This window comes from Oncorhynchus keta, unplaced genomic scaffold, assembly GCF_023373465.1.
Source record: "Oncorhynchus keta strain PuntledgeMale-10-30-2019 unplaced genomic scaffold, Oket_V2 Un_scaffold_6055_pilon_pilon, whole genome shotgun sequence".
In the NCBI taxonomy this organism is placed as follows: domain Eukaryota; kingdom Metazoa; phylum Chordata; class Actinopteri; order Salmoniformes; family Salmonidae; genus Oncorhynchus; species Oncorhynchus keta.
Genome location: NW_026290974.1, coordinates 271,098 through 294,386, shown reverse-complemented (window position 1 = coordinate 294,386; position 23,289 = coordinate 271,098). Strand labels below are relative to the sequence as shown.

Here is a 23,289-nt window from a genome sequence, read left to right as displayed (position 1 = left end):
AATAGTGCATCTAAATCTTTTAAGGGGGTGAGAAGGATTACTTTATCCTATCCTAGGTATTCCTTAAAGAGGTGGGGTTTCAGGTGTCTCCGGAAGGTGGTGATTGACTCCGCTGTCCTGACTATACTGTATCTAACTGTAAACAGACTGTACTGTATCTAACTGTAAACAGACTATACTGTATCTAACTGTAAACAGACTATACTGTATCTAGACCTGTAAACAGACTATACTGTATCTAACTGTAAACAGACTATACTGTATCTAGACCTATAAACAGACTATACTGTATCTAACTGTAAACAGACTATACTGTATCTAGACCTATAAACAGACTATACTGTATCTAACTGTAAACAGACTATACTGTATCTAGACCTGTAAACAGACTATACTGTATCTAACTGTAATCAGACTATACTGTATCTAACTGTAAACAGACTATACTGTATCTAGACCTATAAACAGACTATACTGTATCTAACTGTAAACAGACTATACTGTATCTAGACCTATAAACAGACTATACTGTATCTAACTGTATCTAGACATGTAAACAGACTATAATGTATCTAGACCTGTAAACAGACTATACTGTATGTAGACCTGTAAACAGACTATAATGTATCTTGACCTGTAAACAGACTATACTGTATCTAACTGTAATCAGACTATACTGTATCTAACTGTAATCAGACTATACTGTATGTAGACCTATAAACAGACTATACTGTATCTAACTGTAAACAGACTATACTGTATGTAGACCTATAAACAGACTATACTGTATCTAACTGTAAACAGACTATACTGTATCTAACTGTAATCAGACTATACTGTATCTAGACCTATAAACAGACTATACTGTATCTAACTGTAAACAGACTATACTGTATCTAGACCTATAAACAGACTATACTGTATCTAACTGTAAACAGACGATACTGTATCTAGACCTGTAAACAGACTATACTGTATCTAACTGTAAACAGACTATACTGTATCTAACTGTATCTAGACATGTAAACAGACTATAATGTATCTAACTGTAAACAGACTATACTGTATCTAACTGTAATCAGACTATACTGTATCTAGACCTATAAACAGACTATACTGTATCTAGACCTATAAACAGACTATACTGTATCTAACTGTATCTAGACATGTAAACAGACTATACTGTATGTAGACCTATAAACAGACTATACTGTATCTAGACCTGTAAACAGACTGTACTGTCTCTAGACCGGTCAGACTATACTGTCTCTAACTGTATCTAGACCTGTAAACAGACTATATTGTATCTAGACCTGTAAACAGACTATACTGTCTCTAGACCGGTCAGACTATACTGTCTCTAACTGTATCTAGACCTGTCAACAGACAGAGGGAAAAGGGTGCTGTTGACACGTACACTACTGTTTAAAAGTTTGGGGTCACATAGAAATGTCCTTGTTTTTGAAAGAAAAGCACTTTTTGTCCATTAAAATAACATCAAATTGATCAGAAATTCAGAATAGACATTGTCAATGTTGTAAATGACAATTGTAGCTGGAAAAGTCAGATTTTATTATGGAATATCTACATAGGCGTACAGAGGACCATTATCTGCAACCATCACTCCTGTGTTCCAATGGCACATTGTGTTAGCTAATCCAAGTTTATCATTTTAAAAGGCTAAGTGATCATTAGAAAACCCTTTTGCAATTATGTTAGCACAGCTGACAACTGTTGTTCTCATTAAAGAAGCAATACAACTTCTTTAGACTAGTTGAGTATCTGGAGCGTCAGCATTTGTGGGTTCGATTACAGGCTCAAAATGGACAGAAACAAAGACTTTTGTTTGTGAATAAGGAGTGGGTGTCATCAACCTTCTTTTCAAAGTGGTTGACAAGGTCGTCTGCAGAGGAGGAGGAGGCAGGTGTGGAGGATTAAAGAGGGAGGAGGTGCAAAAGTGTTTCCTAGGGTTAGTGGTAGAAAGTGGCTTTAGTAGCGGATACAGAGGAAGAGAGGGTAGAGAGGAGGGAATGGAAGGATGATAGGTCCTCCAGAAGTGTAGTCTTCATTCATTTCTGCTCAGCTGCCCAGAGGCCTGTTCTGTCAGCTCGCAATGAGTCACTCAGCCAAGGAGCAGGAGGGGATGGTCGAGCTGGCCGGGAGAAAAGGGGACAGTCCCGATTCTCTTCCCTCCTCCCAAGGTGTGCACTTATATAATATATCCCATGGATTTAGCAATGAACACTCCCTCCTCCCAAGGTGTGCACTTATATAATATATCCCATGGATTTAGCAATGAACACTCCCTCCTCCCAAGGTGTGCACTTATATAATATATCCCATGGATTTAGCAATGAACACTCCCTCCTCCCAAGGTGTGCACTTATATAATATATCCCATGGATTTAGCAATGAAAACTCCCTCCTCCCAAGGTGTGCACTTATATAATATATCCCATGGATTTAGCAATGAAAACTCCCTCCTCCCAATGCTACACCACAGGTGTCAAACTCATTCCACTGGTTGTGGGTGGGCTTTCTATCTCCTGAAATGAGGGCCGAGTGTCTGCGGGTTTTCGCTTGCCCCTTGATTTATGAATTAAGCTCACTAATTAGCAAGGAACTCCCCTCACCTGGTTGTGGGTGGGCTTTCTATCTCCTGAAATGACAACCAGCAGTATTTGTAAAGAATCTCACCAAGAACAAACTAAAAGGCTGTAAAGGTCACACACACTACCCAAAATAGTATTTTAATGTGACCAGATTGATTGCAGTAGGTTATGTCCATCTACTCATTCCTTCAAATGTTGACAAATACATACAATTTGCTACAGTACTTGCCATACATGTATAGCCATTGATGTGTTTAGAGAAGGTTGGACATTGCTTTTGTTGCACTGTAGCCATCTAGCTAAATGACCACACAACTTACTAGCTACCTTATTAGCCTGCTAGCTAACAGAGCAAGGAACTGTAGCTATTAGTTGATAGAAAGCAATCACCACGTACAGTACCAGTCAAAAGTTTGAACACACCTCTTCGTTCAAAGGTTTTTCTTTATTTTTACTATTTTCTACAGTGTAGAATACTAGTGAAGACATCAACAACTATGAAATAACACATATGGAATCATGTAGTAACCCCCCAAAATATTGGAGATTCTTCAAAGTAGCCACCATTTGCCTTGATGACACACTCTTGCACACTCTTGACATTCTCTCAACCAGCTTCATGAGGTAGTCACCTGGAATGCATTTCTATTAACAGGTGTGCCTTGTTAATAGTTAATGTGTGGAATTTCTTTCCTTCTTAATGCATTTGAGCCAATCAATTGTGTTGTGACAAGGTAGGGGTGGTATACAGAAGATATCCCTATTTAGTAGAAGACCAAGTCCATATCATGACAAGAACTCAAATAAGCAAAGAGAGACAACAGTCCATCATTACTTTAAGAAAAGGTAGGTCAGTCAATCCAGAAAATGTCAAAAACTTTGAAGGTTTCTTCAAGTGCAGTCGCAAAAACCATCCAGCGCTATGATGAAACTGGCTCTCATGAGGACCACCACAGGAAAGGAAGACGCAGAGTTACCTCTGCTGCAGAGGATAAGTTCATTAGAGTTAACTGACTCTCATGAGGACCACCACAGGAAAGGAAGACCCAGAGTTACCTCTGCTGCAGAGGATAAGTTCATTAGAGTTAACTGACTCTCATGAGGACCACCACAGGAAAGGAAGACCCAGAGTTACCTCTGCTGCAGAGGATAAGTTCATTAGGTACCACCCTCAGAAATTGCTGCCTAAATAAATGCTTCAGAGTTCAAGTAACAGACATATCTCAACATAAACTGTTCAGAGGAGACTGGGTGAATCAGGCCTCTATGGTCAAATTGCTGCAAAGAAACCACTACTAAAGGACACCAATAAGAAGAAGAGACTTGTTTGGGCCAAGAAACACGAGCAAATCAAATCAAAGGACCTTAGACTGGTGAAAATCTGTCCTTTGGTCTAATGAGTTCAAATGTGAGAAGACCGCCGTGTCTTTGGGGGCGCTTCTCACCGTGAAGCATGGAGGAGGAGGTGTGGGAGTGCTTTGCTGGTGACACTGTCTGATTGATTTAGAATTCAATGCACTTTTAACCAGCATGACTACCACAGCATTCTGCAGCAATACGCCATCCCATCTGGTTTGTCCTTAGTGGGACTATCATTTGTTTTCAATAGGACAATGACCCAACACACCTCCATATGCTCAGCATATGTGGGAACTCATTCAAGACTGTTGGAAAAGCATTCCAGGTGAAGCTGGTTGAGAGAAAGAGAATGCCAAGAGTGTGCAAAGCTGTCATCAAGGCAAAGGGTGGCTACTTTGAAGAATCTAAAATAAAAAATATATTTTGATTTGTTTAACACTTTTTGGTTACTACATAATTCCATATGTGTTATTTCATAGTTTGTCTTCACTATTGTTCTCTAATGTAGAAAGTAGTAAAAATAAAGAAAAATCCTTGAATGAGTAAGTCTCCAAACTTTTGATTGCTACTGTATATCTAACTCAATACGTTTCAGGGTTTAGAGGTCAGGTTCCTCAGAAGACTCCAGTCTCCGAGAGGGTTAGGGGTCAGGTTCCTCAGAAGACTCCAGTCTCCGAGAGGGTTAGGGGTCAGGTTCCTCAGAAGACTCCAGTCTCCGAGAGGGTTAGGGGTCAGGTTCCTCAGAAGACTCCAGTCTCCGAGAGGGTTAGGGGTCAGGTTCCTCAGAAGACTCCAGTCTCCGAGAGGGTTAGGGGTCAGGTTCCTCAGAAGACTCCAGTCTCCGAGAGGGTTAGGGGTCAGGTTCCTCAGAAGACTCCAGCCGCAGAAAGGGTTAGGGGTCAGGTTCCTCAGAAGACGCCAGCCGGTGAGAGGGTTAGGGGTCAGGTTCCTCAGAAGACGCCAGCCGGTGAGAGGGTTAGGGGTCAGGTTCCTCAGAAGACGGCAGCCGGTGAGAGGGTTAGGGGTCAGGTTCCTCAGAAGACGGCAGCCGGTGAGAGGGTTAGAGGTCAGGTTCCTCAGAAGACGCCAGCCTCAGTGAGTAGTGTATTGGCCTCAAGCAGCATTCCCTTGGCGTAGACCCGTATGGTGTAGAACATAGTGAGGAAGTCCTGTGTGCTGAACAGAGTGTCTGCCAGGGCGAAGCCCAGTGTGGAGGGGATGAATCCTCTGCCGTACTCCACCATCCACGTCCCAGCACTCCACTGGACCGACGTCGCCTCGCCTACCGTGTGGACTATCGTGTCACCTGTCAACACACACACACACACACACACACCTGTCAACACACACCTGTCAACACACACCTGTCAACACACACCTGATACAGAAGATGCTAATGTAGGCCCACTCCACCCAACTAGTAGGTAGGCTAGTTTACTTGGACTTTTTAGTAATTTAGAGCCACTTACAGTAGTGAGTCATTTAACAGACTCTCGTCTCCAGAGCCACTACAGTAGTGAGTCATTTAACAGACTCTCTGATCCAGAGCCACTACAGTAGTGAGTCATTTAGCAGACTGATCCAGAGCCACTACAGTAGTGAGTCATTTAGTAGACTCTCTGATCCAGAGCCACTACAGTAGTGAGTCATTTAACAGACTCTCTGATCCAGAGACACTACAGTAGTGAGTCATTTAACAGACTCTCTGATCCAGAGCCACTACAGTAGTGAGTCATTTAGCAGACTCTCTGATCCAGAGCCACTACAGTAGTGAGTCATTTAGCAGACTCTCTGATCCAGAGCCACTACAGTAGTGAGTCATTTAACAGACTCTCTGATCCAGAGCCACTACAGTAGTGAGTCATTTAACAGACTCTCTGATCCAGAGTCACTACAGTAGTGAGTCATTTAACAGACTCTCTGATCCAGAGTCACTACAGTAGGGAGTCATTTAACAGACTTTCTGATCCAGAGACACTACAGTAGGGAGTCATTTAACAGACTCTCTGATCCAGAGCCACTACAGTAGTGAGTCATTTAACAGACTCTCTGATCCAGAGCCACTACAGTAGTGAGTCATTTAACAGACTCTCTGATCCAGAGCCACTACAGTAGTGAGTCATTTAGCAGACTCTCTGATCCACTACAGTAGTGAGTCATTTAACAGACTCTCTGATCCAGAGACACTACAGTAGGGAGTCATTTAACAGACTCTCTGATCCAGAGACACTACAGTAGGGAGTCATTTAACAGACTCTCTGATCCAGAGACACTACAGTAGGGAGTCATTTAACAGACTCTCGTCTCCAGAGCCACTTACAAGAGCAATTAGGATTAAGTGCCTTGCTCAAGGGAACATCGACAGATTTTTCACCTAGTCGGCTCAGAGACTTTTAGTTACTGACCATACATTGCCAGCAGCATACCACCCTGCATACCACTGCTGGCTTGCTTCTGAAGCTAAGCAGGGTTGGTCCTGGTCAGCAGCATACCACCCTGCATACCACTCCTGGCTTGCTTCTGAAGCTAAGCAGGGTTGGTCCTGGTCAGTCCCTGGATGGGAGACCAGATGCTGCTGGAAGTGGTGTTGGAGGGCCAGTAGGAGGCACTCTTTCTTTCTCTGGTCTAAATAATATCCCAATGCCCCAGGGCAGTGAGGGGTCATTGCTCTCTGTGTGGGGTGCCGTCTTTTGGATGGGACGTTAAACAGGTGTCCTGACACTGGTCATTAAAGATCCCATGGCACTGATCATAAGAGTAGGGGTGTTAACCCCGGTGTCCTGGCTAAATTCCCAATCTGACCCTCAAACCATTATGGTCACCTATTCATCCCCTGCTTCTAACTGGCTCATCCACCCTCCTCTCCCCTGTAACTATTCCCCGGGTCGTTGCTGTAAATGAGAACGTGTTCTCAGTCAACTTACCTGGTAAAATAACGGATAAATAAATACGCTCTTAACCGCGAGGCTACCCGCCTCACCTCATTGACCTGTGTTTTACCTGGGTAGAACAGCTGTAGTGTCTAAATTTATACATTTAAATATAGAATTTAATAGGATCTCTGTGGTCTTACCTGGATAGTACATTTCACTCTTAGTTGATCCCTCCTTCCACTGCCTGAAGGTCCCAGAGATGATGGTGTCTGATATTTCAGCCCAGTAACGACCTTAAGAGAATTTCAACAAGTTAAAAACAAATCAGGAGGCACAGAGTGATACGATGGAGGATAGAAGACTAAGAATGAGGAAAGACTGATGATGTGACTCAAATGACACCCTATTCCCCTCATAGGGCACTACTTATACGGTGGCAGGTAGACTAGTGGTTACAGAGTTGGGCCAGTAACCAGCAGGTAGACTAGTGGGTAGAGTTGGGCCAGTAACCAGCAGGTAGACTAGTGGTTAGAGCGTTGGGCCAGTAACCAGCAGGTAGACTAGTGGTTAGAGAGTGGGGTCAGTAACCAGCAGGTAGACTAGTGGTTAGAGAGTTGGGCCAGTAACCAGCAGGTAGACTAGTGGTTAGAGAGTGGGGTCAGTAACCAGCAGGTAGACTAGTGGTTAGAGAGTTGGGCCAGTAACCAGCAGGTAGACTAGTGGATAGAGTTGGGCCGGTAACCAGCAGGTAGACTAGTGGGTAGAGTTGGGCCAGTAACCAGCAGGTAGACTAGTGGTTAGAGTTGGGCCAGTAACCAGCAGGTAGACTAGTGGTTAGAGTTGGGCCAGTAACCAGCAGGTAGACTAGTGGTTAGAGCGTTGGGCCGGTAACCAGCAGGTAGACTAGTGGATAGAGTTGGGCTAGTAACCAGCAGGTAGACTAGTGGTTAGAGTTGGGCCAGTAACCAGCAGGTAGACTAGTGGTTACAGAGTTGGGCCAGTAACCAGCAGGTAGCCTAGTGGTTACAGAGTTGGGCCAGTAACCAGCAGGTAGACTAGTGGTTAGAGTTGGGCCAGTAACCAGCAGGTAGACTAGTGGTTACAGAGTTGGGCCAGTAACCAGCAGGTAGCCTAGTGGTTAGAGCGTTGGGCCAGTAACCAGCAGGTAGCCTAGTGGTTAGAGCGTTGGGCCAGTAACCAGCAGGTAGACTAGTGGTTAGAGCGTTGGGCCAGTAACCAGCAGGTAGACTAGTGGTTAGAGCGTTGGGCCAGTAACCAGCAGGTAGACTAGTGGTTAGAGCGTTGGGCCAGTAACCAGCAGGTAGACTAGTGGTCAGTGTTGGGCCAGTAACCAGCAGGTAGACTAGTGGTTAGAGAGTTGGGTCAGTAACCAGCAGGTAGACTAGTGGTTAGAGCGTTGGGTAGGTAACCAGCAGGTAGACTAGTGGTTAGAGCGTTGGGCCAGTAACCAGCAGGTAGACTAGTGGTTAGAGCGTTGGGCCAGTAACCAGCAGGTAGACTAGTGGTCAGTGTTGGGCCAGTAACCAGCAGGTAGACTAGTGGTTAGAGAGTTGGGTCAGTAACCAGCAGGTAGACTAGTGGTTAGAGTTGGGCCAGTAACCAGCAGGTAGACTAGTGGTCAGTGTTGGGCCAGTAACCAGCAGGTAGACTAGTGGTTAGAGAGTTGGGTCAGTAACCAGCAGGTAGACTAGTGGTTAGAGTTGGGCCAGTAACCAGCAGGTAGACTAGTGGTCAGTGTTGGGCCAGTAACCAGCAGGTAGACTAGTGGTCAGTGTTGGGCCAGTAACCAGCAGGTAGACTAGTGGTTAGAGAGTTGGGTCAGTAACCAGCAGGTAGACTAGTGGTTAGAGAGTTGGGCCAGTAACCAGCAGGTAGACTAGTGGTTAGAGAGTTGGGTCAGTAACCAGCAGGTAGACTAGTGGTTAGAGAGTTAGGCCAGTAACCAGCAGGTAGACTAGTGGTTAGAGCGTTGGGCCAGTAACCAGCAGGTAGACTAGTGGTTAGAGCGTTGGGCCAGTAACCAGCAGGTAGACTAGTGGTCAGTGTTGGGCCAGTAACCAGCAGGTAGACTAGTGGTTAGAGAGTTGGGCCAGTAACCAGCAGGTAGACTAGTGGTTAGAGAGTTGGGCCAGTAACCAGCAGGTAGACTAGTGGTCAGTGTTGGGCCAGTAACCAGCAGGTAGACTAGTGGTTAGAGAGTTGGGCCAGTAACCAGCAGGTAGACTAGTGGTTAGAGAGTGGGGCCAGTAACCAGCAGGTAGACTAGTGGTTAGAGAGTGGGGCCAGTAACCAGCAGGTAGACTAGTGGTTAGAGAGTGGGGCCAGTAACCAGCAGGTAGACTAGTGGTTAGAGTTGGGCCAGTAACCAGCAGGTAGACTAGTGGTTAGAGAGTTGGGCCAGTAACCAGCAGGTAGACTAGTGGTTAGAGAGTTGGGCCAGTAACCAGCAGGTAGACTAGTGGTTAGAGAGTGGGGCCAGTGGGGCCAGTAACCAGCAGGTAGACTAGTGGTTAGAGAGTTGGGCCAGTAACCAGCAGGTAGACTAGTGGTTAGAGAGTTGGGCCAGTAACCAGCAGGTAGACTAGTGGTTAGAGAGTTGGGCCAGTAACCAGCAGGTAGACTAGTGGTTAGAGAGTTGGGTCAGTAACCAGCAGGTAGACTAGTGGTTAGAGAGTGGGGCCAGTGGGGCCAGTAACCAGCAGGTAGACTAGTGGTTAGAGAGTGGGGCCAGTAACCAGCAGGTAGACTAGTGGTTAGAGAGTTGGGTAGGTAACCAGCAGGTAGACTAGTGGTTAGAGAGTGGGGCCAGTAACCAGCAGGTAGACTAGTGGTTAGAGAGTTGGGCCAGTAACCAGCAGGTAGACTAGTGGTTAGAGAGTTGGGTAGGTAACCAGCAGGTAGACTAGTGGTTAGAGAGTGGGGCCAGTAACCAGCAGGTAGACTAGTGGTTAGAGAGTTGGGCCAGTAACCAGCAGGTAGACTAGTGGTTAGAGAGTTGGGCCAGTAACCAGCAGGTAGACTAGTGGTTAGAGAGTGGGGCCAGTAACCAGCAGGTAGACTAGTTGTTAGAGAGTTGGGCCAGTAACCAGCAGGTAGACTAGTGGTTAGAGAGTTGGGCCAGTAACCAGCAGGTAGACTAGTGGTTAGAGAGTGGGGCCAGTAACCAGCAGGTAGACTAGTGGTCAGTGTTGGGTCAGTAACCAGCAGGTAGACTAGTGGTTAGAGTGGGGCCAGTAACCAGCAGGTAGACTAGTGGTTAGAGAGTTGGGTAGGTAACCAGCAGGTAGACTAGTGGTTAGAGAGTTGGGCCAGTAACCAGCAGGTAGACTAGTGGTTAGAGAGTGGGGCCAGTAACCAGCAGGTAGACTAGTGGTTAGAGAGTTGGGTAGGTAACCAGCAGGTAGACTAGTGGTTAGAGAGTGGGGCCGGTAACCAGCAGGTAGACTAGTGGTTAGAGAGTTGGGTAGGTAACCAGCAGGTAGACTAGTGGTTAGAGAGTTGGGTAGGTAACCAGCAGGTAGACTAGTGGTTAGAGAGTTGGGCCAGTAACCAGCAGGTAGACTAGTGGTTAGAGAGTTGGGCCAGTAACCAGCAGGTAGACTAGTGGTTAGAGAGTGGGGCCAGTAACCAGCAGGTAGACTAGTGGTTAGAGAGTGGGGCCAGTAACCAGCAGGTAGACTAGTGGTCAGTGTTGGGTCAGTAACCAGCAGGTAGACTAGTGGTTAGAGAGTTGGGCCAGTAACCAGCAGGTAGACTAGTGGTTAGAGAGTTGGGCCAGTAACCAGCAGGTAGACTAGTGGTTAGAGCGTTGGGTCAGTAACCAGCAGGTAGACTAGTGGTTAGAGAGTTGGGTCAGTAACCAGCAGGTAGCCTAGTGGTTAGAGAGTTGGGTCAGTAACCAGCAGGTAGACTAGTGGTTAGAGAGTTGGGCCAGTAACCAGCAGGTAGACTAGTGGTTAGAGAGTTGGGCCAGTAACCAGCAGGTAGACTAGTGGTTAGAGAGTTGGGCCAGTAACCAGCAGGTAGACTAGTGGTTAGAGAGTTGGGCCAGTAACCAGCAGGTAGACTAGTGGTTAGAGAGTTGGGCCAGTAACCAGCAGGTAGACTAGTGGTTAGAGAGTTGGGTCAGTAACCAGCAGGTAGACTAGTGGTTAGAGAGTTGGGCCAGTAACCAGCAGGTAGACTAGTGGTTAGAGAGTGGGGCCAGTAACCAGCAGGTAGACTAGTGGTTAGAGAGTTGGGCCAGTAACCAGCAGGTAGACTAGTGGTTAGAGAGTGGGGCCAGTAACCAGCAGGTAGACTAGTGGTTAGAGAGTGGGGCCAGTAACCAGCAGGTAGACTAGTGGTCAGTGTTGGGTCAGTAACCAGCAGGTAGACTAGTGGTTAGAGAGTTGGGCCAGTAACCAGCAGGTAGACTAGTGGTTAGAGAGTTGGGCCAGTAACCAGCAGGTAGACTAGTGGTTAGAGCGTTGGGTCAGTAACCAGCAGGTAGACTAGTGGTTAGAGAGTTGGGTCAGTAACCAGCAGGTAGCCTAGTGGTTAGAGAGTTGGGTCAGTAACCAGCAGGTAGACTAGTGGTTAGAGAGTTGGGCCAGTAACCAGCAGGTAGACTAGTGGTTAGAGAGTTGGGCCAGTAACCAGCAGGTAGACTAGTGGTTAGAGAGTTGGGCCAGTAACCAGCAGGTAGACTAGTGGTTAGAGAGTTGGGCCAGTAACCAGCAGGTAGACTAGTGGTTAGAGAGTTGGGCCAGTAACCAGCAGGTAGACTAGTGGTTAGAGAGTTGGGTCAGTAACCAGCAGGTAGACTAGTGGTTAGAGAGTTGGGCCAGTAACCAGCAGGTAGACTAGTGGTTAGAGAGTGGGGCCAGTAACCAGCAGGTAGACTAGTGGTTAGAGAGTTGGGCCAGTAACCAGCAGGTAGACTAGTGGTTAGAGAGTGGGGCCAGTAACCAGCAGGTAGACTAGTGGTTAGAGAGTGGGGCCAGTAACCAGCAGCAGTTTATTTGGTAAATATCTTCATAACACTTTCTTAAACTGCGTTGTTGGTTAAGGGTCATTGGTTAAGGGTAAGTCATTGTAAGTAATTTCACTATAAGTTGTATTCGGCACATGTGACAAATTAAGTTTGATTTGACCTATCATACTACTATGGCTGAACCTGTAAAACACATTACACTGCACCTATTGTTAATTTCACCTTTATTTAACCAGGTAGGCTAGTTGAGAACAAGTTCTCATTTACATCTGCAACCTGGCCAAGATAAAGCAAAGCAGTGTGAACAGACAACAACACAGAGTTACACATAGAATAACATGGAATAAACAAGTCAATGACACAGTAGAATAAAATAAAGTCTATATAGAGTGTGTGTAAAAGACATGAGGTAGGCAATAAATCGGCCATAGTAGTTAATATTTACAATTTAGCACATTAACACTGGAGTGACAGATGATCAGATGATGATGTGCAAGTAGAGGTACTGGTGTGCAAAAGAGCAGAAAAGGAAATAAAACAGTATGGGGATGAGGTAGGTAAATTGGGTGGGCTATTTACAGATGGACTATGTACAGCTGCAGTGATCGGTTAGCTGCTCAGATAGCTGAGCAGGTAGTGAGGGAAATATAAATCTCCAGCTTCAGCGATTTTTGCAATTTGTTCCAGTCACTGGCAGCAGAGAACTGGAAGGAAAGGCGGCCAAAGGAGGTGTTGGCTTTGGGGATGACCAGTGAGATATACCTGCTGGAGCGCGTGCTACGGGTGGGTGTTGTTATCATGACCAGTGAGCTGAGATAAGGCGGTGCTTTACCTAGCATAGACTTATAGATGACCTGGAGCCAGTGGGTCTGGCGACGAATATGTAGCGAGGGCCAGCCGACTGGAGCATACAGGTCGCAGTGGTGGGTAGTATAAGGGGCTTTGGTGACAAAACGGATGCTAAATGCTATTCGGGCGGGCAGGTTTAGGCAGCAAACGGTTGAAAAGCATGCGTTCAGTTTTACTAGCATTTAAGAGCAGTTGGATGCCACAGAAGGAGCGTTGTATGGCATTGAAGCTTGTTTGGAGGTTTGTTAACACAGTGTCTAAAGAGGGGCCAGATGTATACAGAATGGTGTCATCTGCGTAGAGGTGGATCAGAGAATAACCAGCAGCAAGAGCAACATTGGTGATGTATACAGAGAAATTAGTCTAGACTAGCCCAACTCTCTAACCACTAGGCTACCTGCTGCCCCACACACTGCATAGGTGCAGTGTAATGTGTTGTTTTACAGGGTTAGCCATACTAGTATGATAGGTATTTTATTATTTATATTTTATTTATTATTGTATTGTATAATTGAATGTATGTTTGTTTACTCCATGTGTAACTCTGTTGTTTCTGTCGCACTGCTTATCTTGGCCAGGTGGCAGTTGTAAATGAGAACTTGTTCCCAACTAGCCTACCTGGTTAAATAAAGGTGTTCTCAACTAGCCTACCTGGTTAAATAAAGGTGTTCTCAACTAGCCTACCTGGTTAAATAAAGGTGTTCTCAACTAGCCTACCTGGTTAAATAAAGGTGTTCTCAACTAGCCTACCTGGTTAAATAAAGGTGTTCTCAACTAGCCTACCTGGTTAAATAAGGGTGTTCTCAACTAGCCTACCTGGTTAAATAAAGGTGTTCTCAACTAGCCTACCTGGTTAAATAAAGGTGTTCTCAACTAGCCTACCTGGTTAAATAAAGGTGTTCTCAACTAGCTTACCTGGTTAAATAAAGGTGTTCTCAACCAGCTTACCTGGTTAAATAAAGGTGTCCTCAACCGGCCTACCTGGTTAAATAAAGGTGTCCTCAACCGGCCTACCTGGTTAAATAAAGGTGTCCTCAACCGGCCTACCTGGTTAAATAAAGGTGTTCTCAACCGGCCTACCTGGTTAAATAAAGGTGTTCTCAACTGGCCTACCTGGTTAAATAAAGGTGTTCTCAACTAGCCTACCTGGTTAAATAAAGGTGTTCTCAACTAGCCTACCTGGTTAAATAAAGGTGTTCTCAACTAGCCTACCTGGTTAAATAAAGGTGTTCTCAACTAGCCTACCTGGTTAAATAAAGGTGTTCTCAACTAGCCTACCTGGTTAAATAAAGGTGTTCTCAACTAGCCTACCTGGTTAAATAAAGGTGTTCTCAACTAGCCTACCTGGTTAAATAAAGGTGTTCTCAACTAGCCTACCTGGTTAAATAAAGGTGTTCTCAACTAGCCTACCTGGTTAAATAAAGGTGTTCTCAACTAGCCTACCTGGTTAAATAAAGGTGTTCTCAACTAGCCTACCTGGTTAAATAAAGGTGTTCTCAACTAGCCTACCTGGTTAAATAAAGGTGTTCTCAACTAGCCTACCTGGTTAAATAAAGGTGTTCTCAACTAGCCTACCTGGTTAAATAAAGGTGTTCTCAACTAGCCTACCTGGTTAAATAAAGGTGTTCTCAACTAGCCTACCTGGTTAAATAAAGGTGTTCTCAACTAGCCTACCTGGTTAAATAAAGGTGTTCTCAACTAGCCTACCTGGTTAAATAAAGGTGTTCTCAACTAGCCTACCTGGTTAAATAAAGGTGTTCTCAACTAGCCTACCTGGTTAAATAAAGGTGTTCTCAACTAGCCTACCTGGTTAAATAAAGGTGTTCTCAACCAGCTTACCTGGTTAAATAAAGGTGTTTTCAACCAGCTTACCTGGTTAAATAAAGGTGTTTTCAACCAGCTTACCTGGTTAAATAAAGGTGTTTTCAACCAGCTTACCTGGTTAAATAAAGGTGTTTTCAACCAGCTTACCTGGTTAAATAAAGGTGTTCTCAACCAGCCTACCTGGTTAAATAAAGGTGTTCTCAACCAGCCTACCTGGTTAAATAAAGGTGTTCTCAACCAGCCTACCTGGTTAAATAAAGGTGACATAAAAATAACAAAAGAATAACTGAAAGGTTGCAAAATCAAACCCCCGAGCTGACAAGGTACAAATCTGTCGTTCCGCCCCTGAACAGGCAGTTAACCCACTGTTCCCAGGCTGTCATTGAAAATGAGAATTTGTTCTTAACTGACTTGCCTGGTTGAATAAAGGTTTCATAAACATGACAATACATGTTTTACTTATGACCAGGGCCCATAGAGGCCGTGTGTGAACCCAGAGTGATCCTGACCTGAGTGTCCTCCGGTGTCCACGGCGGTGCCGAACAACAGGACGTACTCGGTGAGGGAGGCGTGGAGCAGACACATGGACCCCATCCAGCCGCCTGCGTTGACAAACACCCACTGCAGGTCCTCGTCCGGCAGGATGTGACCCGGGTACTTCCTCCGCAGCTCCACCACCACCTTGGAGAACGCCTGGTCGTGGTCCTGGCCTGGAGGAGACAACATCATCAACACAGTTGTTTTGTCCTGGCCTCAAAACCACATGTAGAGCAGTGATAAATCAGTATTACCAGACATAAGAAAAAACAACAACTATGGAATGGGTAGAGGTTTCTTGTCAACAGCAATAAACTATACCTCATGTCTAGCATGTCCCTGACCTCACTCTTATCATCGATGAACCCTCCCATTTTAAAAAGATAGCATGCTGATGTTAGCTTGCAAGAGCTCTCACTCACCTCTCTCAACTGCTAATCCACCTCCTAGTCAAAACCATTTGGCTAGCAGGGTCATGTGGCTAACTAGATCTAGAAGGCCAGCATAATACAATTACAGCTAGCTACATGCTTGGGTCTAATCCTACAGCCAGTTGCTGACCTGGCATAGCCAATCAACTAAGCTAGCTAGTTAACTTGTGTGTTATTGAGGCAATAAGACATCAGGGGGTGTGGTAAATGGCCAATATACCACGGCTAAGGGCTGTTCTTACGCACAAGGAGTGCCTGGACACAGCCCTTACCTGTGGTATATTGGCCATATACCACAAACCCGAGGTGCCTTATTGCTATTTTAAACTGGTTACCAACATAATTAGAACAGTAGAAATACATGTTTTGTCATACCTGTGGTATATGGTCTGATATACCACAGGCTTTCAGCCATTCAGCATGCAGGGCTCAAACCACCCTGTTTATAATATTTAAATGGCTAAGGGCTCTATCCAGGCACTCTGTATTGCATCGTGGAAAGAACAGACATTAGTCGTGGTATATTGGCCATATACCACACCTCCTCATGCCTTAATGTTTAATTACACAAGGGTTGGGTCTAATCCTGAATGCTGATTGGTTAAAACCACATTACAGGCAGACTCTATTCCACAAGTTACCACCGGCTAAATCTATGACATTAAAATGCCTATTTACTCTGCTCCATCCGACTGCACAATCCACTCTCATCAGCCCAGCCAGGCAATGTATAAACTTGATCTCCACTATAAAAAGCATCTAGACATTATCTCACATTAAGCTTTCAACCACAGATGTGTATAAACCTGTCTGTCTCTCCGATATTTGCACCTTTGTTTCAATATTCAAATTTGATCTCCAGCTCCAAATTTGATCTCCCATTAATGAATGTGGCTGGGGAGGACGAGACAGAGAGGCAGCCGGAATCATGAATCAGCTGGCATTATTTGTATGGATGTGGATGCATACGAATGCATTTGTATTGAAAAAAGGTTAAACGAAACAACATGCAGTTAGTTTGCAGTCTTTCCAGCTTCAGTTTAAAGTGATTGTGTTGACTGTGTTGTTGGCTAGCTCCTCTGAACAACAGTGTCCTTGGCTAGCTCCTCTGAACAACAGTGTCCTGAGGAGTGAGCACATTTTGTATCCCAGGCGAAATAGCGCCTCATTGGCTCATTGTTATGGATGTTTCCAAATACATGTCACTTGAAAACAAATGCAGCTACTTCACTGTTATTCTGGCTTGTTGACGTGACTAAGTTAGCCGTAGTTGGCTAGCTAGCGATAAGAACGTTGCCAGCCAGTATGGCAATGGAATATTTAGAACGAATGACTGGGTCGTGTCCATAGATACAGAACCAATAGAATGAACGACAGGGACACGTCCATAGATACAGAACCAATAGACTGAACGACTGGGACATGTCCATAGATACAGAACCAATAGACTGAACGACTGGGACATGTCCATAGATACAGAACCAATAGACTGAATGACTGGGACATGTCCATAGATACAGAACCAATAGACTGAACGACTGGGTCGTGTCCATAGATACAGAACCAATAGACTGAACGACTGGGTCGTGTCCATAGATACAGAACCAATAGACTGAACGACAGGGACACGTCCATAGATACAGAACCAATAGACTGAACGACTGGGTCGGGTCCATAGATACAGAACCAATAGACTGAACGACAGGGACACGTCCATAGATACAGAACCAATAGACTGAACGACAGGGACACGTCCATAGATACAGAACCAATAGACTGAACGACAGGGACACGTCCATAGATACAGAACCAATAGACTGAACGACAGGGACACGTCCATAGATACAGAACCAATAGACTGAACGACAGGGACACGTCCATAGATACAGAACCAATAGACTGAACGACAGGGACACGTCCATAGATACAGAACCAATAGACTGAACGACAGGGACACGTCCATAGATACAGAACCAATAGACTGAATGACTGGGACACGTCCATAGATACAGAACCAATAGACTGAATGACTGGGACATGTCCATAGATACAGAACCAATAGACTGAATGACTGGGACATGTCCATAGATACAGAACCAATAGACTGAATGACTGGGACACGTCCATAGATACAGAACCAATAGACTGAATGACTGGGACACGTCCATAGATACAGAACCAATAGACTGAATGACTGGGACATGTCCATAGATACAGAACCAATAGACTGAATGACTGGGACATGTCCATAGATACAGAACCAATAGACTGAATGACTGGGACATGTCCATAGATACAGAACCAATAGACTGAACGACTGGGACATGTCCATAGATACAGAACCAATAGACTGAACGACAGGGACACGTCCATAGATACAGAACCAATAGACTGAACGACTGGGACACGTCCATAGATACAGAACCAATAGACTGAACGACTGGTTCGGATCCATAGATACAGAACCAATAGACTGAACGACTGGGTCGTCTTTTTCACCCGAACCGATTGAACTTTCGACCAGCCGGGTTTGGTAACAACCTTAGCATTGTGTCGGGACTATATCTTGTGGAAGGATGAAATAGTATGAATGAATTCATCAAGCTAAAGTTGAATGAAAATATGTATTTGAATATGTTGGTAACCCGGTTTAGATGGCATCATCACTTAATTGCACTAGTCTTTGTCGTGATGTTAAGCTAACCATCACACATATCCATTTAATGATTATCTGGAGCGTATTCATTACGCAGATTATGTTGTAAAACGTTTCTTAAACGGAGAGAACTATCTGAATTTGTCCAATAGAAACGATCGTGTGCTGTTTGCTTCCGTGTAGTTCTTCCGTAATGAATGCTCCCCTGACTAGCCAACTGTCCATTTACCTGCGTATCGCTTGGCCAGTACAGCAACATCTTCCTTCGTGAAGACATAGTGTTTGTTGGCCATCCACTGCCGCAGGTACATCACTATCAACACAGACACTCCAGCCAGCACGATTAACTTTAACACTTTAGTTGTCCAAGACATGACTGAGACTGAGTGGTAGAACACCACGACCAGAGAAACAGACAAGAGCTACAGCGAAGACAGACGGAAGTTATGCGAAGGCACCCATAGAGATAGATAGATACATGACTCGTCTGTGTATGTGTCATTATCGCGTCTGAGACAGCATGGGCAGCGCCATTGCGTTTTATCTCCAGTTTGAAGTCGTCCATTTTCTCCCAAATGATTGGCTGATCCCTCATGATGACCCTATTGGACATGACTTCAACCGGGTCACCAGGAGGGATCAGCCAATGAAGTTGGAAGTCCCACCCAGTTGACGACATGAAACTGAATGGCGTGAAACTGAATGGCGCTGCCCACGATATATCAGGCTTTTGGCCACTAGAGACCTCTATCATTCTCAATGGGGGAGGCGCCTTAACTTTCACCTCTGTACTCCCCCCAACCAGGAACGGTTTTTATCAACGAGCAGAAGAGGAATATTTGTACATTGTTACAACACTGTGTGTGTGTGTGTGTGTGTGTGTGTGTGTGTGTGTGTGTGTGTGTGTGTGTGTGTGTGTGTGTGTGTGTGTGTGTGTTACATTTGTAATGTCTTTATTGTTTTGAAACTTCTGTATGTGTAATGTTTACTGTTAACTTTTATTGTTTATTTCACTTTTGTATATTATCTACCTCACTTTCTTTGGCAATGTTAACACATGTTTCCCATGCCAATAAAGCCCTTTGAATTGAATTGGAATAGTCACATGCAAACCAGCATACATACAAACGATTTACATTGCCAGGAATCAGAAACAAACAAATCATAATCATTATTAATACAAGTTTTTAATTGCCTTTTTGTTTTTCATTTTAGTTAAAGTGGTGCCATATTGTTTAAATTCATTTTTAAAGTGAAAAAAGTTAGGTTTTGAATTAGTCCATTTGCATTTTTGAATATGAAATGTACCTAATATTATTAGCAGTTGAATTAAATATACTACATCTTTATCAATGTCAGAATTTCTGAAATAAATCATTATATAAAAACCATTAAATTGTACAACCGGCCCAAAACATCCAAAACATTCTGCTATAAAAACAGGCAAAATGGTCTCCTACATTCCACAGAAATCGCATTTATCGTCAATTTCAGCTTGAATCTTTCCAAAACATGTTTCACAGGATACATTCTATGTAACATTTTAAATGAAACGTCCTTTACCCTGTTACTGATATAATATTTGTTAGCAATTTTCCATGATTTCCCCCATTGTTTATCACCATAGATTTCTGTCCAAAAGAATCTTGCTGAGGGAATTGTAGTATCACAAAAAACTCCTAATCTGTTTATTACTACATTTATCTTCAATGTTAATTTGGCCAATTCATACATTTTCATGTAAATCTGTTACTTACATAAACCCCCAGAGGAATTAAAAAAATATACAACCCCCCCATCATAAACAATTGCATATTATTTCAGGGTTATTGGAATTGGAAATGGATCAAGAAATTCCCCATATGAAAGAAGGTATCCACCCTCATTCAGGAACTGACCAACCTCGAACGAATGACGAGGTGAAATGATATCCAATCAGAACGGTGAAAAAATGTCACGCAGGCATGGTGGCAGTGTCAATATTGTCGTTGAGCTTGCTTTTGTTGCCATGAAGTCACTGGTGTTGTTCTAGTTATCAGAAAGCCACTATATGTAAGATTGTCTCCTACCAAGACAAACATTTAACAACACATATCTATCTGAATGTTCCGCATGATTCTGAACGCGTCCACTAGTATACCTTGCGTTACGTCTGGAATCCTGCGTTCATCTGCGCAGCTTTCATTCTCCACTGGTTCTATTCCGAGAGTAGTTTGCGGCAGAGCGCTTTCCAAACAGCACCAACTCAAAGCAGGGTTAGGGTTGATCTTATAGATGTCAGACTGAAGACAGTCCGAGCCACCACTGGTACTGACACAGAGATAGGTTTAGTAAAGTAGGGCTGGACACAGGTGGACTTTCACGTCGTCGGCGTTGTGACAACAACATAGACCAACGCAATGAGCAGCAATAATGAACTCCGCTTTGATCCAAAGGGTAATATCTCTTTCCTGGAACATGATTTGCAAGAACACACTACTAAAACACGACTACAGACTATTAGTGCATCTGGTCTTTTAGGAGTTAAAGAAGTATAATGTTACTCTTTATAGTCCAATGACTTTACATGTTCAGTCAGCAAGACTTTATGTTACCACAGAACCCGTGATTCAGTTCCTGTTTTGGTATATAAAGTACATGGATGCATCTCTGGTGCCACCTGCAGGCCATGTTATAGAGCGCAGTCCAGATATACTTTAATTGGTATAACTTTCACCTGTGACTGAACCTCTACCGATTATAAAAAAATGAGGCTGGACTACAACATAATCCGTAGTTAGTTCTTGAGATGACCTAATTAGCTAACTGTGTGTATGTGCATCTCTCTGTCTGTGTCTGTCTGTCTGTCTCTCTGTCTCTCTCTCTGTGTCTGTCTGTCTCTCTGTATCTCTCTCTGTATCTCTCTCTCTCTCTGTCACTCTCTGTCTCTCTCTCTCTCGCTCTCTCTCTCTCAAATCAATTCAAGGGGCTTTATTGGCATGGGAAACATGTGTTAACATTGCCAAAGCAAGTGAGGTAGATAATATACAAAAGTGAGATAAAAACATCTCTCTCTCTCTCTGTGTCTGTGTCTGTCTCAGAGCACCAGCACCTGCGCTACAACCCCCTCCGGGACACGTGGGTTCTGGTGTCGGCCCACAGGATGAAGAGACCTTGGAGTGGCCAGGTGGAGAAGGAAGAGGAGGACCAAGTACCTCAACACGACCCAAACAACCCCCTCTGTCCTGGGAACACCAGGGCCAACGGAGAGGTGAGAACCTTGACCTCTAACCCTATAACCCCGACACAACCCAAACAACCCCCTCTGTCCTGGGAACACCAGGGCCAACGGAGAGGTGAGAACCTTGACCTCTAACCCTATAACCCCGACACGACCCAAACAACCCCCTCTGTCCTGGGAACACCAGGGCCAACGGAGAGGTGAGAACCTTGACCTCTAACCCTATAACCCCGACACGACCCAAACAACCCCCTCTGTCCTGGGAACACCAGGGCCTACGGAGAGGTGAGAACCTTGACCTCTAACCCTATAACCCCGACACGACCCAAACAACCCCCTCTGTCCTGGGAACACCAACAGAAAGGACACACACCATAATTGAGATTTTCAATAAGCATTTTTCTACGGCTGGCCATGCTTTCCACCTGGCTACTCCTACCCCGGTCAACAGCACTGCACCCCCAACAGCAACTCGCCCAAGCCTTCCCCATTTCTCCTTCTCCCAAATCCTTTCAGCTGATGTTCTGAAAGAGCTGCAAAATCTGGACCCCTACAAATCAGCCGGGCTAGACAATCTGGACCCTTTCTAAAATTATCTGCCGAAATTGTTGCCACCCCTATTACTAGCCTGTTCAACCTCTCTTTCGTGTCGTCTGAGATCCCCAAAGATTGGAAAGCAGCTGTAGATATAGTAGATATGGGTAGATACAGTAGATATGGGTAGATACTGTAGATATAGGTAGATACTGTAGATACTGTAGATATAGGTAGATACTGTAGATATGGTAGATACTGTGGATATGGGTAGATACTGTAGATATGGTAGATACTGTAGATATAGTAGATACTGTAGATATAGGAGATATGGGTAGATACAGTAGATACTGTAGATATGGGTAGATACTGTAGATATAGGTAGATACTGTAGATACTGTAGATATAGGTAGATACTGTAGATATGGTAGATACTGTAGATATAGTAGATACTGTAGATATAGGTAGATACTGTAGATATAGGTAGATACTGTAGATATAGGTAGATACTGTAGATATAGTAGATACTGTAGATATAGGAGATATGGGTAGATACAGTAGATGTAGTAGATATGGGTAGATACTGTAGATATAGGTAGATACTGTAGATATAGGAGATACTGTAGATATAGGAGATATGGGTAGATACTGTAGATATGGGTAGATACTGTAGATATAGGTAGATACTGTAGATATAGGAGATATGGGTAGATACAGTAGATGTAGTAGATATGGGTAGATATAGTAGATACTGTAGATATGGGTAGATACTGTAGATATAGGTAGATACTGTAGATATAGGTAGATACTGTAGATATAGTAGATATGGGTAGATACTGTAGATACTGTAGATATGGGTAGATATAGTAGATACTGTAGATATGGGTAGATACTGTAGATATAGGTAGATACTGTAGATATAGTAGATATAGGTAGATACTGTAGATATAGTAGATACTATAGATATAGCTAGATACAGTAGATACTGTAGATATAGTAGATACTGTAGATATAGGTAGATACTGTAGATATAGTAGATACTGTAGATATAGGTAGATACTGTAGATATAGTAGATACTGTAGATATAGCTAGATACTGTAGATATAGGTAGATACTGTAGATATAGTAGATATGGATAGATATAGGTAGATATACTGTAGATATGGGTAGATATAGGTAGATACTGTAGATACTGTAGATATGGATAGATACAGTAGATATAGGTAGATACTGTAGATATGGGTAGATACTGTAGATACAGGAGATATGGGTAGATACTGTAGATATGGGTAGATATAGGTAGATATAGGTAGATACTGTAGATATAGGTAGATACAGGAGATATGGGTAGATACTGTAGATATGGGTAGATATAGGTAGATACTGTAGATATAGGT

General features: G+C 44.0%; 2 protein-coding genes across 3 annotated transcripts in view; one reads left to right on the top strand and one right to left on the bottom strand.

The window, feature by feature from the left end:
- Nucleotides 1–1,533: 1,533 nt before the first annotated feature.
- Nucleotides 1,534–18,670, bottom strand: sigmar1 (sigma non-opioid intracellular receptor 1). 2 transcript variants are annotated; one of them, XR_008134030.1, is made up of 5 exons: nt 18,367–18,670; nt 15,023–15,223; nt 7,045–7,137; nt 3,748–5,277; nt 1,534–3,668 (listed from the first exon to the last, which is right to left on the bottom strand). XR_008134030.1 is itself a non-coding variant. In XM_035766248.2 (4 exons), exons 1-4 carry the CDS (start codon nt 18,509–18,511, stop codon nt 5,048–5,050), a joined length of 669 nt encoding a protein of 222 aa, XP_035622141.2. In that variant the 5' UTR covers nt 18,512–18,670; the 3' UTR covers nt 1,534–5,047. The 2 variants fall into 2 exon arrangements, 1 of the variants encoding a protein (XP_035622141.2); XM_035766248.2 differs by having other exon boundaries at nt 1,534–5,277.
- A 1,058-nt stretch (nt 18,671–19,728) lies between these two features.
- The window catches only part of galt (galactose-1-phosphate uridylyltransferase), a 189,401-nt gene continuing 185,840 nt past the window's right edge, over nt 19,729–23,289 (top strand). The window contains exons 1-2 of the mRNA XM_052517206.1: nt 19,729–20,573; nt 21,218–21,387. Coding sequence (XP_052373166.1) covers nt 20,537–20,573; nt 21,218–21,387 — 207 coding nt within the window. The 5' untranslated portion in view covers nt 19,729–20,536. The remainder of the gene's footprint in view (nt 20,574–21,217; nt 21,388–23,289) is intronic.

Coding starts and splice junctions, on each gene's coding strand:
- sigmar1 (XM_035766248.2), bottom strand. CDS start 18,511: ATGTCTTGGACAACTAAAGTGTTAAAGTTAATCGTGCTGGCTGGAGTG. Junction 15,224..18,366: donor ACTGGCCAAGCGATACGCAG/GTAAATGGACAG, acceptor TGTCTCCTCCAG/GCCAGGACCACGACCAGGCG. Junction 5,278..7,044: donor GAGTGAAATGTACTATCCAG/GTAAGACCACAG, acceptor GTGTGTTGACAG/GTGACACGATAGTCCACACG.